At 35.5% G+C, this 18,669-nt stretch overlaps 1 protein-coding gene across 3 annotated transcripts in view; it reads left to right on the top strand.

Moving 5' to 3' along the window:
* The window catches only part of LOC120528645 (probable E3 SUMO-protein ligase RNF212), a 64,667-nt gene that overhangs the window by 10,335 nt on the left and 35,663 nt on the right, over nt 1–18,669 (top strand). For 2 of the 3 annotated variants that reach the window (XM_039752807.1, XM_039752808.1), the window contains exons 2-5: nt 8,274–8,377; nt 10,575–10,696; nt 15,861–15,922; nt 17,872–17,946. In XM_039752807.1, coding sequence (XP_039608741.1) covers nt 10,582–10,696; nt 15,861–15,922; nt 17,872–17,946 — 252 coding nt within the window. In that variant the 5' untranslated portion in view covers nt 8,274–8,377; nt 10,575–10,581. The remainder of the gene's footprint in view (nt 1–8,273; nt 8,378–10,574; nt 10,697–15,860; nt 15,923–17,871; nt 17,947–18,669) is intronic. The other variant, XM_039752809.1, reaches the window with a different exon arrangement.

Here is an 18,669-nt window from a genome sequence, read left to right on the forward strand (position 1 = left end):
TAAGTACAATGTTTATGTGTATGTTTATTTTTTATTGTGTCTTCTAATTTTCTATTCATTTTGTAAAGCACTTTGAGCTACATTTTTTGTATGAATATGTGCTATATAAATAAATGTTGATTGATTGATTGATTGATACAATCACTTCACTGTAAACTTACACTACAGTTATAATATCGCACAACCTGAGCCAATTTATAAAGCGCGTATTTACATATGATGACGATATCATTTTTAAGGTGAAATGCAGCAAAATATGTTTATTATATTATACAGATAAAACTTTAACTTCATTTAAATAATCTATATTCGTCACTGGGAGTGTCGTGAAGGATAGAATAATTAAACATGTACTACGAAGATATTTCAATGTTCCTTAAACGTTTTGAAGAATCAGCGCTAAGCTTACAGATGGCTTAACGTCTATTACAGAGCTGATTGTGTGGTGCTTGGGTATTTAGGGAAAGAAAAGCAAGGACTGCAGAGGCGGTTACGCCAATATATATTGGATATAAAACAGAAAGAGAAAATAACAACACAGCTAAAAACGCAGCGACAAATTTCGGCAAAAGTTAAATACTTGTGTCATGAGCACGAGGCAGCTATGCAGTGTCTGCAACGGACGTGGCCATCCACCATGCATAAGCTACCTTACTGACATTGGCGGGTGAAGGGGCCACCGATTCTTCCTCTGCTCAGTGCCACCACAAGCCTAGAGCCGCCCCTGAGTACTGCTGCAATAAATTATTTAATCGAAGGTTGCACACAATCACTGCGCCGTGAAACTCATGTTTAATAACGTACTTTAACTCCTATCATCATAAAAATTATATCACGTATACATCTCAGTATTTTAGTTATTCAGAGAGCTGTAATATCACGAATGTAATGGATTCTGTGTCCAGTTGGAGGAAGAGAGCCGGTTTAAGAAGCCAGTAGTGATTCACACACATAGAGCACATAGAAGATCAAATACAAAACAAAGCATTTAACGTGCTACTTTAATTACGATGTGATTTAAGAAACTGGTTAATTAAACAATTTCAAGATGAAGTTTATGATGTTCTACTGTATTTTAATGACAAAATAAACTACGTGATTAAAATGGAAATGTCGAGATTGAAGTTGACATTTCGTGCTTTTTCCCCACTGTGTGCCTTTTTTTTCTCTGTACCCTAATAAGCTTTCATATGACACTCAGACAGTGGGCTACAACTCGCCTTTTCACTGCGACTTTGATATGTGACTTCTTTTTTATTTTGGGCACTGTGTGATTTTGTGAATGTGAGCTTTAAAGATTCTCCAACACGCTATGTCACTCGATCAACTTCCTTTTGTTGATTATACCACGGTTTATTTGAACAAATAGTATGTTTTTCCTTTGCCTCCACTTGGTTTTCGCTGAAATGCTTATATTTTCTCCCGTGGTTTTCCCATTGTCTTTTCACAGAAGGCTGAGCTTAAGGGCGATTTATATTCATTTGCATATTCAAAGAGGCGTAATTCTGGGAGCATTACATAAAGCGCGTGCACGAGCGTTACTTTTCACGCTGATTGGGATTTATGTATCGGAAGAACATGGAAGTTGGAGTATGCACAGATTCCAGCATCTGGATTTTTCTGTGCGTAAGCACATTTCGGCTTTTGTGCTTACGCCATGTTATAGTGCGAGTTCTACGCACGGCATTATACATGAGGCCCCTAGTGCTTCCTGTTATTGCTATATGGTTACAAGACATGGATGCTATCCAATGACCAGAAACGAACATTGGACTCCTTCAGTTCTCTTTAGAGAATCCTTTGATACTGCTGGTTTGACTTGAAAAGGAGCTTAAACCCTTATAAGCCACACATGCTGGCAGCGTGCTCGGCTACATTATTACTTATATTTTTTACTTTTTTTCACTCACGGTGCCTCGCATATATGCAGCAGAAAACCAAGACACAGGAGTTTTATGGTTAGGTTACTATTAAGTACAGGTGACATACAGTCGAGTCTCCCATAATGACCATATCACCACTCTTCACAGGCACAGTGAAGGACCGGAGAGGTTTGAAGTGGTTGTGAGTGATTATGTTAGCTTGAGAAAGTAGAGGTGGCCTGGGCTTGGGCCCCTGCTTGCACTGTCAGTGCTGCCAGATACCGTCGTCTTTGTGTAGAGTAGGAGCTGGAGTAAAGCTGACTTATGAAAATATGAAAAACAGAGTGCAGATCAGAAGAAGCCAAATCGATCCTGGGCACCAGTGAAGACCCTCAGAGGTGTGCTTTCTGATCCCTAAAATGCTTCCATTCTGGCAAGGAGCTGTTGAATTTCCATTTCTAGCGATTCAGATTCTTCACATTGTAGCTCGTGGTTGGCTATCTTGAAAGAATGTGACTGGGATAAGGTGAGAAACCTGGTTGAGGCAGAAACCTGGTTTCTTAAATATCCTCATATACCTGCATGATGGAGTGCTCCCTTGTCAAAATCTCTAAATTATGCAAAAAATAGGCAAGTGTCATCCTCAGCCTCCATGAATCTGAAAGCAAGCATTGAGTTAGCAGGTCAGCTGCAGTTTATCTGTGATAGTTCCATACTAGCAGTGGCTCAAGATCAGACTACGTAGTACAATACTACAGTAAGTTGAACTGATCCTCAGGACTGTTTGTAGTTGCATTGAACAGTGGAGCAAGATCAATTCTAAGTTTAATTAGTCTGCAGCTGGACTTGTTTTGGCCTTGTGTTTTTCCTCAGTTTACTTAACAGGTTGTATGATTGCCCATTAACAGTGGTGCTCCTGCAATTAGTTTAACAACATGCCACTAATCATTTATCTCAATTTAAAGAGAAAGAGTACAGTAAAAAAAGTACGTCCTCATGTAAACTTGATTAAAAAAAAATTGCAATTGTTAAGCTGTTGTAGATATTATTCAGTTCAGGTGTATGACAGGGCACTGAAGTTCCTATATGAAAAGTAATGACAATGTTAGTAAAATCGAAGCATAATTGTCTGTAATTAATTTTCCAGTAGTATAGATAATACAGATGAGTTGAGAACAGTTGATACTTGTCATTTAATATACACAAAGCCTTTCCTAATAACCAAATTAATCAAACAGTAATTAAACCACATAAAATACTTAATTAGAGGCTACACAATATTTGTAAAGAGTGTCTCATCGCAGCGCAACCTTCACAGTAGAGCACAAGAAGTATTTAATACATAGTTGGGAGCATGCTGCAGGTGCTGTGCATTTTGATTGCCTGAGAGGATTAGAGCAAATATTAGTGAAATAGTTGAGCATATCAAAAATAGATCAACATCGCATTATATTCAGCTGCTAGATTCTGCATATTTTTCTACACAAATTGAGCAGTAAAATACCAATGTAATATTTGACTATCTAGTCAGTTCTTAATCACAGCTCATTTCATCTGTAACTCGCTTGAAAGATTATTTTATTTTGTTTATACTCCACTTGTACCTGTTCTAGCCATTGTTTTGCAAGTTATTTATTACAAATATAAATTAGTGTATACACAGAGATACTGTCCAAAGCACCACCTGACTTTATGACTGTGAGATGATTCTGTGATATGGAATTGGGTCAATTGGTTAGAAAATGGTTGGGATGATTATTGTCAATACATTCTTATCAACTTATACACATGTACAATATGTATATTTACTTTGCGAAAGAAAAATTAATAAAAAACAAGGCCATTGCCTTACTGTCTAATCACAGATCCTTTCCTTTGCTAACAGTAAAGGAAAAGTTTATCATTTTCACAGCACTTGACACCTGGACAAGCAAAGTAGCAAAAATAAAATCCTTACAATGTGAAGATGTGGAGAAAGACTCAAACTAATTTACTACTGTAAAGGTATGGGTATACTTTACTGAAGAACACTTAATCCTGAAGGCATTTCCGGGGAAAGTTATAGGTCATGTGTAGGGTGGACACGTGCTTAAAGTATAATACCTGGTTTGATGGAAGCATCTATATATATAATTCACTAAGGCAAGACGACCATGGAAAGCACGCTGGAAAGGGCGTGGATTCACTAAGTCTCCGACAAATGAGACAACTATGGCGCACGCAGGAAGGAGCCACACCCACTAACTCCAAGTCCATTGGATATGATGACAACTCACAGAGCCACGCCCACCAACTCAGAAGCGACGACACAGAAAAAATGGCGTCATTTATGTTCGTCTGTCGTAGAGGCAACATGCGGCTCCGACCCACGCTGACTGTTCATAGAGGCATTTTTCTCACGGAGGTGAATCGCCATATGCAGCGTGTAAAACGGTTTGCAAGAGTTATCCCATGGGATCCTTAAAACATTCCTTTACAACTAAGGTTGAAACACAATGAAGTAAGCAGTCTTTAAAAACCGAGTTTTCAGTTATGATGCACCATGGCACACTGTTTTACACGCTACATACAGCAAGTCGCTTCCGTGACAAACATGCGTCTTCTTAGATGCTCCTGCACTTTGTACACACCCACCTCGCTACCTGTGCCTCTGTTTCATTACCGTCTCACCTGCTTCACCAATGCAGGCCCTGCAACAGTCGAGACGCTCTCTCAGCAGCTGAACTTCTCTGTGCCTGACCGGTTCACACAGAGGCACCACACGACGCGGCAGGACTATCTTAGAAGAGGCATGTTTGTCACGGATGTAAATCGCAGTATGCGGTGTGTAAAATAGTTTGTTTGTCGCGGATATGAATCGTTGTATGCAGTGTGTAAAACAGTTTCCGAGGGGTTTCCAATGGTCTTAGACCCATCTAAGAAAAATCATGTCGCAGCTGTGAATCACTGAATGCAGTGTGTAAAACAGTTTGTTTGTCGCAGATGTGAATCGTTGTATGCGTCGTGTAGAGCAGTTTGCGAGGGGTATTCCATTGTCTTACAGTTGGTGGGCGAGTCTCTGTTGGTTGCTCTTGCGAGCGGGCACATGACCACGCAGTGTGTGTGCTTCGAGAGCGTGGGTGGACGCGACAGCACCATCTAAGAAGATTCACATTTGTCGCAGATGTGAATCGCTGTGTGCCGCATGTACAACGCTGTATTGTATGTTACCCTCTCCAGAGTTATACCTTTTCATTCACCTACAGTCGTATACACAATAAAGTAAGCAGTTTTTAAAAACCGAGTTTCCGGTTACAGCGCACGAGCGCGTGACCATATCAAACTGTTTTACACGCTACATACAGCAATTCGCATCCACGACAAACATGCGTCTTCTTAGATGCTCCTGCACTTTGTACACACCCCCCTCCCACCTCGCTACTACCATGGTCAGGTGTCTTTGTGGATTATATATAGAAAGGCAGCCAAAACCGCAAAGAGCAATGAAAAGTCTACGTGAGTCACAGGTGCATCTGGACTTTGCAAAGACAATGAGCGGGCAGTGCATACTGGACGAGAAATCAGCAGACTAGCATGATGGAGGGAACGGGGTGGATGTCCTTCTTCTCTCTTCCGTTCCACCCTCCGCCTGAGCGCCGCACGGACGATTGTGTGTTGGTTTGTTCCATGCATTGTTACAATGTTGCTTTTCTTGCTGATTTATTACATTACCAATTTTTCAAATGTTAATTTTCTCCCTGTGCTTAAAAATCATTTAAAAAACGGCCTGATTATGTGGCGTATGGTACGCCGCGGGTTGGCTAGTGGTAAGATAATTATAAGAAATGCAAACATAAACTATACACAGGGATCTGTAGCTAGATACTTATTTGATGCTTAATGTTAGTAGGTTAGTTTCTTATAAAATTATTGTTTATTCCATTTTTGTGCATTGAATTACTACTTTTTCAATAATCTTTGTGTGAAATGAAATAAATTACCAAAAACTTTAATTAGGATATTTTGAAATATTTATTTTTCTGGATTACTTATTAATCTCCAGGCTGCTTTTACACTCTTTCAAATATGTTAGCAATTTTAGACAATTACACTTTTCAATTACCATTTTTAGCAAGTACCAATGTTTTTTTTAGCTTCAGAATGATAGATACAAAAAGGCTACATTTTATGACAATACAAGCTTATATATTTTATACAGTTTTGTACTTCTGATATTATTATTAATTAAACATACCTTTGTCCACCAAGAATGTCATACTTTATAGCTGCACCTATAAAAAAAGCAGAAACAAAATAGTAGAAGTTAAAATCTTTCAAATGTAAAATATAAAATGCAGATAATAATATAATACTGTACTACATGTAATTTTATTCTTTCTTACATTGAGCACAACTTGAATTAATGTGCCACCTTCTGGCTTTACAGTATATTACAACCGATCTGATAACTGGGTTTATAATAAGATAAAATTGCAGCTCTTGGAAGTCCCAGCAATGCAACTTTCCTTTTTGTGTGAAAGTGAAAATATTTAGCAGTTATTCAGTACCCTTCAGTAGGGTATTACTGAGATCTTATAAGATCTGCAGGGTTAATAATACAAATACATACTATATATGGCAAAGTATGTAGACCATAGCATCTGTATGAAGTTGTTGGACATCCTATTCCAAAACCATGCACATTAATATGGAGTTGCCCACCACTCTCCCAAACCCCCACCCACAGCTATAATGGCCTTGACTCTCCTTATTAAGCTTTTCAGAAGGTTCTGGAGTATGGAAATCTGTGCCCATTCAACCAAAAGAGCATTTAAGGTCTGGCTTGTGATTGATGCAGTAATTTTTCTCAAAACTGTTCAATCGGCCTTTTGTGTTCCTCTATACCAAATGCATCAAACAATGTCTTTATGGATCTTGATTTGCTCTCAAGGATGCAGAAATGTGGAACAGAAAAGGGTCTTCATTCTTAAAACAAATTTGGAAGTGCACTGTTGTGAAAAATGTTTTTTCATGTTGTAACATTAACAGTACCATTCACTAGAACCAAAGGTCTTAACTTAATTCAGAGAAACAGCCCCAGACAATTATCCTTTCTCTACCAAACTTTACAGAAGACACTATACAGTCCAGAAGGTAGCTCTTTCCTTGCAACCGCCAAACCCAGATTCATCCATCAGACTGTGAGATAGTGAGGGGTGATTCATCATTCCAAGGAACATGTTTCCACTGCACAAGAGTTCAGTGGTGGCATGCTTTACACCACTTCATCTGGCTCTTGGCATTGTGACCTTTGGCTTGTGTGCTGTTGTTGGACCATTGAAACCCATTTTATGAAGCTTCCGACGCAGTTCTTGTGTTACCGTTGCTTCCAGAGGCAGTTTGGATCTCTATTGTGAGTGATACAAAATATCACTCACAACTGAAAAGTAAACCAGTAATGGATGCTTACTCTAGGCTTTTAAACAGCTAATGTAACCAAATAGAATACAACACAATGGAAATGAAACACTGTAGGTCTGATTCTTTTCTACTACTTCTATATGAAAAACATTGTATTGCAGAAAATGTTCTTTTCATTTTTAAGTACTGATCGTTACTTTCTTTATTCCTTTTTTCAGTATTTCTTTGTTATTTTGTATAATTCCAATGCCCTGAAGAAGAGGATTCATTCCTTGAAACACGTTGGCAATTGGATTTTGACAGATTTATTTTTTAAAGAACACCGTCATATCCCAGACTTCAAACAGTAGTTTCAAAATATTGAATGTCTCATTAGTTTCTATATTTCATCTTAAGATCTCTGTCTCAAATTCCCATTGATATGGAAATACCTCCTTAATGTGTCCTGAAGCTGTATTTTTTTCAATTTTCATTGTTTATTCTCAAACCTTTACTTGTACATATGCATATACATATGCTTTTTCTGTGTATTTTGCTGTTTTTCCTTTATTATATTGTTTGTATAATTAGCCAATGAGTTTCTTCAATTGTTTTGTTTTGATATCTTAGCTTGCTTTTGTTTTCTTAGAGTATCATTTGTGTAATTACTAGGTCATATAGACTTTTTCTTACATACATTTTTATATATGTAAACGTTGCTATTTTGCTTTAATATCTCTCAGGTTGAGAACTATGTGTGCAATCTTGTGATCAGCTTTAGTAGGTTATATGGACTCTGCCTTCTCAGAATTCTTTGTAATTAACCTTGTGTATCTAGTTATTTTGTTTCAATTTATTTGTTTTATTTAATTCTTGGCTATTGGTTATATTTTATGATGACACACAGCTGCTTTCTAAGTATATCCTTTTACCATTCTTTTTCCTTTTATTTTGAACATATTTTTTGGTTTCTTCTCTCTTCTATGTCTTGTTTATGCTGTTGAGCTTAAGTAGGTACTTTTTTACTTTTAGACAGGTTTTACAGTATTTCAAAATTGCTGCCATCCTGTGCGGTCAGTACAACTACAACTAACCGAAACTGGATTGAATACTTCTTAGTTGAAACAAGGATACAGGTAATATCTCTATACTATGCCATTTTTTCAAAAGAATATATCTGAATACACAGTCTTGGACTAGGTCTTCAGGGACTGTGTCCACATCTGATTTTGTCTGTTTATTACAACTGATCCTTATAACTTGTAAATTTGTTGAAACCTGCACTCAATAAACATTTCTGTACAAAAATAAACTGAACTTGATTGAACTGAAACAGTGTTATATCAAATGCAGTATCTGTTAATTCACAAAAATATTGTCTATTTCAAATCAAAATTGTACAGTACTGTATATTGCTTATATTTTTCTTGATTAAAAATGTGTTCAGAATAAGACTCTTAAAAAGCTTTCATGTACCTGCTTCCCTGTTTTGGGCAACGTCAAGCTTCTGTTAATCAAATGTTTGCTTACTCATCAGTATTGAGTTTACTATAATCCCCAATCCCATGATGAGCATTTGGAGTAACAACTAGTGGGACAAGTGTGCTTAATTAAAAATATATTAGGATACCATTCTCTATAATGCTAATAACGCATTCTTATTTTGCTCAACTGTTAAGAGTCTTGGATAAACTACTGTATCACAATAGAAAAAGAATGTATATCTCTGCTTAAAATTAGAAACAAAAATTCACCTTACAAGGAGAAATTGTATTTCTTGTAGAATCTAACATGCATTTATCAGTGTTGTTCTCAATTAAGTGAACAAACTTAACCATTGCTAAGCTTTTATTTTAGCATTAAAGAATGATTACATCATTTTCAAAGTTTACATTTTTTGTTCTCTAGATTAGTGGATATATGAATAAGATGCAGTAATAAATGAAAGGCTACCAAAGGTGAAGTTAAGAAATAGGAAAATGTGTCTTAGTGCTGCAGTATTAACTGGTACACATATGCATAACGTTTTGTTTAGCATCTGTGAGCAGATTGGTATACAGGTTAATGAACCACTGCAGCTATTAAGGTTGAATGTAACCTTAGTTATAATATTTTTACTATAATAAAGATAAAACAATTTAATCCTTTTGTGTACAACACATTGTCACTTCCAACACACAAAAGTCAACCCCTATCTGTTTATTTAGCCTACTAAAATAAGAAAAATTCTGTAATTCTTTGATAACCTTTATATAATGATTAAATAAATATTTTTAACTGGGGATTTTATTATAGAGCAAGTACCTTTGTAAATAAGTAGTTAAGGAAGTGGACTGCATAAAACCAAGAGGGGAGAACCAATATTCTTGCTGACATATTATTGTCCAGAATATGGCTTTTTGAACCTCTGAAAATTATTTTTGCCATTTCCAGTGAGCAATTTATTTTTACAGTCATACCTTTTCATGTCATTTTGTAGCTATTGATTCTCATGGCCACACCATTTTGTGCTGTGGCCATATTATTTTATGCAGTGACCCCCATTGCTGGTCATTTGGGTATGGTTCATGGTGTGTGATATTACGTGGGCATGACTTGATGTCATTGTGCCTTTTATTTAAGATAGTGAAACAAAGCTTCTAACATCCAAGCTATGGATAATACAACTTTTGAACTTTTTTGAGTTCAACTTTGGTTTTGTGCTTTTGATTTTATCAGTTCCTTTGTTCATTTTATTACTACCAACCATTGCCAATTCTCTTATCAAGTTTGTCTGCTACTGTTGCACCATTCTTATTCTCACCCTTCCTGGCTTTATATTTTTACTTGGACAATCTATTTCTTCTCACTGTCTATGACAGTTATATACGGTACAAGTAGTTGGTTTGATCATAGCACTAGAATAGCTTCTGCTTTTAAATAGTTAGATTATAAAAATGGTTGTAGAAGGTAATTACCTACTGTACATTTTTTCAGGTCTGGAATTTGTTTTCAGCATAGTTGATGACATTTTGCTAAAATATTGTTAAATAAGTGCTTCTGTAAAAATAAGTCCACATCAGAAACAGGAAATACAATTCACTTGGGTCTGTGTTTTTAAATTGAAGATCCACCTCTTCTCTCATTCATTAGTCGAATCCTATCTTCAATTAAAAAAAACAATCTTTTAGGAAAACATGCATTTGTTTTGTGTGTTATAACAAGCGACTAGATAACCGAGATGTAAATTTTGTGAAATGAATAATGTAAGTTTTTTAAAACAAGATGTAGTCATTTGAATGAGATGTTTATTTCTCAGTGTAATGTCTAAATTTAAATAATTTTTTTTTCCAGATTGTAAATGAAAATGGCCACTTGGATACATTGCAATTCATGTTTTCTTACTCCTAATGTTAACCGAAGATTTGCAGTTACGAGCTGTGGTCATGTAATTTGCGAGTTTTGTTTTCAGAAGGGTAATTTAAATATCTTTATGAAAGTATATTTGTTAACTTATTAGTTATTTTATCTCTTTTTGTAATGAGACTGTTCTCATCAAACTTGACAGTAACACTAATTTCAGTTTTTATTTGATTTCATCTTACAGTATATAGCACATTCTGTAGCACAAGCTCAGAATGCTGGCACAGATTTGCAATATGGAAATGGTAGATACACAACCTTATACCATTTACATGCTTAAATAATCATTTTAGGATAAACAAACCATGAAACAGAAATAAAAACGGTATTATTCCTTCCTTCCTTCCAGTTCTCTATCTCTATGTTTGCCATGACAATTTTTCTGTCTGAAAAGCCTCTGTATAGTAAGGGCTTGTTTATACTTCACGCTCAGAACACGTACACGCACGCATCATGGCTGTCACGCATTCTCAGCATTCATTTCACACGTCCTCTGAGCGGGTCCTCAGAAATTAACGCGACACGTGCGCGAGTTGCAGTACTAGCAAAAAGTCAGGGGACACATTGTGATAAAAGTTGTAATGTGTCCTCAGAGTCTCTGTTTACTATCTACATGTGACATAAAGTTGCTATGCGGATCCCATGGGATCGATTTGCGCGCTTCGATGTTTGATGAATGTCGAATTCAATGTGGTGAAGCAAAATGTCGCATATTCCCCATCGTAATGACATGGCACATTTTAAAAGTTTCACATAACATCTTTTGTGCCGTCTGTTTTTTTTGCAACTTCACAACAGCAAGATAATGTACAACCACAGAGAAAAAAAATTAAGGACATGGTGAAAAGGTGTATTTTCTGATTAAAGTGTAAATTTCGGCTTAAATCTCGAAAATGTCCACTTTAACCTTGTAGTTCACATTATCATTTAAAGCAAACGTCGTAAACATCATCCCAGTTTTTAATCGCTACGAGCTTCTGGGCCTTCCTCCTGATCTGAAAGCAGCGGCAATAGATCACCACACTGAACACATTAAATGTATGATATTTGGCCAAATAAATCTGTTCAGGCCAACAAGCTTATAATCCTATTCACTTAATTTATAGAAAATAATATCAAGTTGAGTTTTGAAGGTCCTTTTAGTGCTACACTCCACCCCATGTCTCTATATTATGTGTATAAAGAAAAATATTCTCACATTTGTACAAAACTTGGCCAGTTTCCATCTGTGTCCCTATGTTCTTGTTGAAAATCTTTTTTTAAAGTAGGCTGAGAACCACAATACTTATTTCCTTCAGCATTTTAAACACATACATCATGTCACCTAGTAATCTTGTTTACTGAAACCAGAAAAAGTTCATTTCCTTCAATTTTTCCTCATAGCTCGTAACTGTCAGTCCCACAATCAGCCTAGTTTGCCCTTCTTTGGACTTTTTTTAGCATTACTACATTTTTTTTTCTATAATGATAAGACCAAAACTGCACAGTATATTCCAGATGACAGTGATGAGTCCACAACAACTTATTAAGCCTTCCTCATAATGCATGATTTCAAGTTTCAAATCACTCTTTGTGCATTCATATCTAACACTTTTACTTCCTATGTGTGATACTTTACATTTATTTACATTAATTTTCTTCTGCCATACATCTTCTTATGTCTGTATTCTGTCCATGCCCTGCTGTAATGTTATAGCTGATTCTAGATTGTCTGGCATTCTACTGAGTTTAGTATCATCTGCAAACCTAAACAGCTTGTTATTTACTGCATATTTTCATCCAGATCATTTGTATGTATGTAGAGTTAGGTCCATAAATATTTGGACAGAGACAACTTTTTTCTAATTTTGGTTCTGTACATTACCATAATGAATTTTAAATGAAACAACTCAGATCCAGTTGAAGTGCAGACTTTCAGCTTTAATTCAGTGGGTTGAACAAAAAGATTGCATAAAAATGTAAGGGAACTAAAGTATTTTTTAACACAATCCCTTTATTTCAGGAGCTCAAAAGTAATTGGACAAATGAAATAACTGGAAATAAAATGTTCATTTCTAATACTTGGTTGAAAACCCTTTGCTGGCAACGACAGCTTGAAGTCTTGAACTCGTGGACATCACCAGATGCTGGGTTTCCTCCTTTTTAATGCTCTGCCAGGCCTTTACTGCAGCGGCTTTCAGTTGCTGTTTGTGAGCCTTTCTGTCTGAAGTTTAGTCTTCAACAAGTGAAATGCATGCTTAATTGGGTTAAGATCAGGTGACTGACTTGGCCATTCAAGAATTTTCCTTTTCTTTGCTTTAATAGACTGGGTTGCTTTGGCTGTATGTTTTGGGTCATTGTCCATCTGTATCATGAAACGCCACCCAATCAATTTGACTGCGTTTAGCTGGATTTGAGCGGACAGTATGTCTCTGAACACCTTAGAATTCATTTGGCTGCTTCTGTCCTGTGTCATATCATCAATAAACACTAGTGTCCCAGTGCCACTGGCAGCCATGCACGTCTAAGCCATCACACTGCCTCCACCATGTTTTACAGATGATTTGGTACGCTTTGGATAATGAGCTGCTCCACGCCTTCTCCATACTTTTTTCTTGCCATCATTCTGGTAGAGGTTGATCTTGGTTTCATCTGTCCAAAGAATGTTTTTCCAGAACTGTGCTGGCTTTTTTAGATGTTCTTTAGCAAAGTCCAATCTAGCCTTTCTATTCTTGAGGCTTATGAGTGGCTTGCACCTTGCAGTGCACCCTCTGTATTTACTTTCATGCAGTCTTCTCTTTATGGTAGACTTGGATATCGATACGCCTATCCCTGGAGAGTGTTGTTCACTTGGTTGGCAGTTGTGAAGGGGTTTCTCTTCACCATGGAAATGATTCTGCGATCATCCACCGCTGTTGTCTTCTGTGGACGTCTTTTTGGTTTGCTGAGTTCACCAGTGCTTGCTTTCTTTCTCAGGATGTACCAAACTGTAGATTTTGTCACTCGTAATATTGTAGCAATTTCTCGGATGGGTTTTTTCTGTTTTCGCAACTTAAGGATGGCTTCTTTCACCTGCATGGAGAGCTCCTTTGACCGCATGTGGTCTGTTCACAGCAAAATCTTCCACATGCAAGCACCACACCTCAAATCAACTCCAGACCTTTTATCTGCTTAATTGATAATGACATAATGACGGACTTGCCCACACCTGCCCATGAAATAGCCTTTGAGTCAATTGTCCAATTACTTTTGAGCCCCTGAAATGAAGTGAATGCTTTAGTTGCCTCACATTTTTATGCAATTTTTTTGTTCTACCCACTGAATTAAAGCTGAAAGTCTGCACTTCAACTGCATGTGAGTAGTTTCATTTAAAACTCATTGTGAGAATGTACAGAACCAAAATTAGAAAAAAAGTTGTCTCTGTCCAAATATTTATGGACCTAACTGTATGCATGTACTGTATGTATTTATTTATTTTGTATATTTTTTTAAAAAACTAACGTCAATTAAATCCCCTCACCATGACCCTCTATTCCTAGTGTTAAAGTGAGTTTTGATCCTATCTACACACTGTCCCTTGAATTCCCATTCTTTCAGTTTAATCACCTATGCACTCACGTAGGACCTTACAAAAACCTTCAGAAAATCAAGATACATATTATATGGACCTCTCTGATGATCATAAGCTTTTGTTGCTTCCTTATAAAATTCCAGCACATTAGTGAAACATATTTTTCCCTGTCTAAGCCCATGCTAAAATTTTTTCTTATATACTTTTTAAATCTTTTCTTTACTAATTAATTCTGTTTTTTTTCCATGTGATGCATTTTAAGCTTATTAGCCTTTAGTTACCTGGATCAGTCTGGTCATACTTTATAAAATTCTTACTTTATAAAACATTAAGAGCATAGTTTTGGTACAAATCAAAAATATTACCACAAAATACCAAAGTTGTGTTAGTGTTTATAATGTGCATGTTCTTATTGTGTCTTCATGCATTTTGACTGTTTTTAATGTGGTCAGATGCAAGCCAATCATGTCTTCACAGATTTAGGTACACCAGCAGTAAACCCTGAGTAATTTTAATTTCCTATTAATGTACCCAAACATGGACTCATTAATGCCATATTTACAGCGCCCAGATGCAAAAGAATGTCCTCCTTTTATCACATTCAGAACTGACACTTTATCATTTAATTGGTCTAACTGGCTCTAGAACTTTAAACACATTTACAGTACTTCCATACTGCAGACGTTGTTTAATTTGCTTTACTGGAAGAAGTGGAGACCTTAATCTGTAGCACACATGAGTGCATCTTGCATTTCTCACAAACAGCCTAAATAAAATTACACAACCCACTAGAGAGCTGTAAATTAGATGCTTAATTTCTGGAAGAAATGTCCAGTTCCAATCTCTTACCAATAAACTAATTTTTTACCATCTGGCCAGCTTGTTTTAAATCAAGGAAACAATTTTTGTTTGCATTTTCTTTATTGCAAGTAAAATTGCAGTATCTTATTTTAGATATAGATAAGATTATTTATTTTTATTACTATTTAATTTAATATTGTTTTTGTATCAGTATACTGCTGCTGGATTATGTGAATTTCCCCTTGGGATTAATAAAGTATCTATCTATCTATCTATCTATCTATCTATCTATCTATCTATCTATCTATCTATCTATCTATCTATCTATCTATCTATTTAGTTTGCACTCTTCATATTGTTTGATTAGTCCACTTTTGTTTGAAGTTTTTCTCTTTTTTGTGTAAATACAGTACATTGTTCAAACATAATTTTCCATGATTACTGTGCTTTGGATTCACTGTAAAAAAAACATACAACTGACTAAATTGTGACACCACTTGTTTCCACTTGTATAAGGGTATTTGCATTAGAATAACATAGAATATGTTAAAATAAATTACTTATATTTTCTGCAACTAAGTACTCCTTTTACTGTATTGTGGTTCCAGCATTAAAGGTTTCATAGATTTTATTTTTGTGGCCTTGTCATTCAGAGGTTATATATAAAATGCATAAAGTAATTGAAAAAACATGAATATGAATATAGAACTAAGCATCTGTCTTGTAATTAATTAATCAGAAATCAGCAGTGCAAGCACTTTGAAGTAGTTTATTGTGATTATTTTACGATTTACATAATGATATGTGTTATTATTTTTGTGTACATTTTGTATTCCAAATGATTAACGTCTTATTTTAATTTTTAGGGAAAAAAAACATGTGTCTTATTTGTAATTCACAATGTCGCATTTTCCCACTGTCTGAAAAAGTAAGTATGGTCTGTTGAATTTTATAAAATATAGTAGAGAAATAGTTTAATAAACAAAAACAGTTAATTTAACTTTTAGAGTGATCAGTGTCATACACCATTAGATCACTGGCTGTGTTCAACTACGTATACAGCTGCATTAAAATGTGTCATGCTTAGACCATTAAGCCAGTCTTCATGTCATTAAAGGTAAGATTTAGGCCTAAAAAAGCATGTTCACATACTGCATTTTTTGGGCTAATACTAAGGTGCATTTTTACAACCTCCAGTATACTGGTTAACAGTTTATAAGATTCCTCTTGTGCTCTTTCTCTGACTGCATCAAGTAATGGAGTACAGCCCTCTGATTTTGATAATGTCAATTTCCTAACGCTAAAAGCTTGAAAAATTTGTGACCAAAGCATTATTGGGACTTTTAAGCCATCACATGTGATCAAGAAGGTGCTGATTGTCTGACATAATTTTCTTGGCAGTAGCACCTTGTCAGTTAAAAAAATGTACCTGCTGCATCAGTGTTTATTTTTTTTCCTAGTTGTACATTTCATTAAATGTTTCAGAACATCATCAGCATTTGTTAGACTTTGCAGGCTGAATAGTGTAGTAAACAGTCTAATGTTATATTGTGCTTTCTCACCTTTTCATTTTGAAAATTATTTTTGCCTGAGAAGGAAGGACTGCTTTTATGCGGGGTTTGTGGAAGCTTTCTGCATAACGCACGGTGCATTCTTTGACTTGCTGTCCTTACCTGTGGTCATTTCTTCTTTGTGGAATATACTCCATAGTTAATCTTCTGAAAAAGTTCTTCCAGCACTCATTTCAGTAATAGTTTTCCATTTATTTCTGTTATAATGCTGCTTGTAACTATGTCTTTTATAATCTATAACATAGAATGCATTACTTACAGTATTACTTTATTGATAGCAGGGTAAATAATGGGAGGTTACAATTAACTATTGCCATTTTTGAACTTGCTGCCCTAATTGCTTTTCAGCTAACACTATTGTTTCTCTTGATTATTTTTTGGACATGATACAAAAATTTGCAATATTGCTGACTAGTAGGTTTGCGCATGTTGATTGTGTTGTAAGCAGCTGACTTTAAAAGCAATACTGAAGTTAAGGTTGTGCATCAAAAATTTGTATTTTTTTTTCAAATTGCTTTTGATTAGGAAAATATTGTATGGACCAAAAATCTGAAACATCTGGTAGTCCCCTAGGCCTTTGTGGGTCTGTAGATTGGTTGTCCAGAATTAAAAACTAGTAGTTCCAGGAGTCTGGACTACCTATTTGTCTACCCCGATATAGTGATATTTAAATATTTAAGTGCAACTTGCTCATTTTTCTGTTATTTGCCTGTGTTATTGATTCAATTAACATGCATTACAGTACTAGTATATGTTGTTTTTGTGTACTTGTTTAGTATTGGTGCATCCCAGCCCAAGAATTTCTGGTTAAAATCAGAAAACAGGAACTATGTTATCATTATTATTATTATTATGTGTGTTGAATTTGCAACTTATTCCTATGTCTGGATGAGTTTTTTTTATAATCTGGTTTTCCTTCTATGTTCCAAAGATATACATCTTGGATTCAACAATTTGCCCTGTATATAGTAAGTGAGCATGACTGTGAGAATAAGTGTACTCTATGATGGACTGGCCCACCAACCATAGGTTGAGGTGTACTTTTTATCTAGCACTGCTTATATCAACTTTGTCCCCACATTGATCCTGAAGTAAATGTTTTCAATAATAAATTGATAGTTTTTGTTCATTTTTAAGGAATATATAGATCTTTGATGCTAACTGAGGGCTTATTATATATAGTATAGGAACTTTCCTGGTTTATCAACAGGAGCACTAAATGAAACACATTTCTTAAATAATGTTTGGAAGTGTAGTCCTATTTCTGTTTTTACTGATCTTTTTTCTAATTTAATTTTGTTTGCAGAGCAGCACTGAAGTCAAATCACTTTTCACATCAATTGATGTGACTTGTAAGAAGTACTGTACAGAAAATGGAAAGGTATTTTTTTCTTCTGAGAATATTTTAATTTTGCAGTAGGGTGCAAAGTTGGCACACTTAGCTGTACTACCAGTAAGAAACTTTTCATTTGTAGTAGTAGTTTATGCTAAGTTGTATTAGACAAAATATATAAGCTTTAATGTATAAAATATTTTGATTACCAAATACTGATAAACCAGAGTTTCATTTGAGTTGCAAAGGCCATTACAATTATTAGAAAAACAAAACATAAATTCAGCACTTTAAGTATAACAGTGTGTAATATGTAGTAACTGCTGTGACCTAACCTTCCATATTTGACATGACAGTCCTGTCTAATTCCTAAAAAAGAATTGTCCTGTCTTTTAGATGTGACTTATCTCTCAGTTAAGCAACCTGTGAAGAGAGTGCACAGTGTAGGTTGTTAGATATTGATCCTTTTGTGCTTAAAGCAGACAACCATGTCTAGCTATTGGAATGCTTACAAACTTTCAATGACCATGGTTCCAAAATATAGTGGCTTACTTTAGTGATATGCAGTATGCATTCTAATAGATTAAAGATCATTTCAGGTAAAAAAACACCCTTAAATTGAGTACCACTACCAGCCCATTAATTCAAACTAAACTGTTTAAACTTTGCTTCTCTATTAGTGAATGATAGGAATAGTGAAACTTTCATTGGCACTGTCAGTAAATCTGTTGACACTTAGTCTGTATAATTTGATTAGTTATATAAAACCTT

Source organism: Polypterus senegalus, chromosome 4, assembly GCF_016835505.1.
Source record: "Polypterus senegalus isolate Bchr_013 chromosome 4, ASM1683550v1, whole genome shotgun sequence".
NCBI classification, from domain to species: domain Eukaryota; kingdom Metazoa; phylum Chordata; class Cladistia; order Polypteriformes; family Polypteridae; genus Polypterus; species Polypterus senegalus.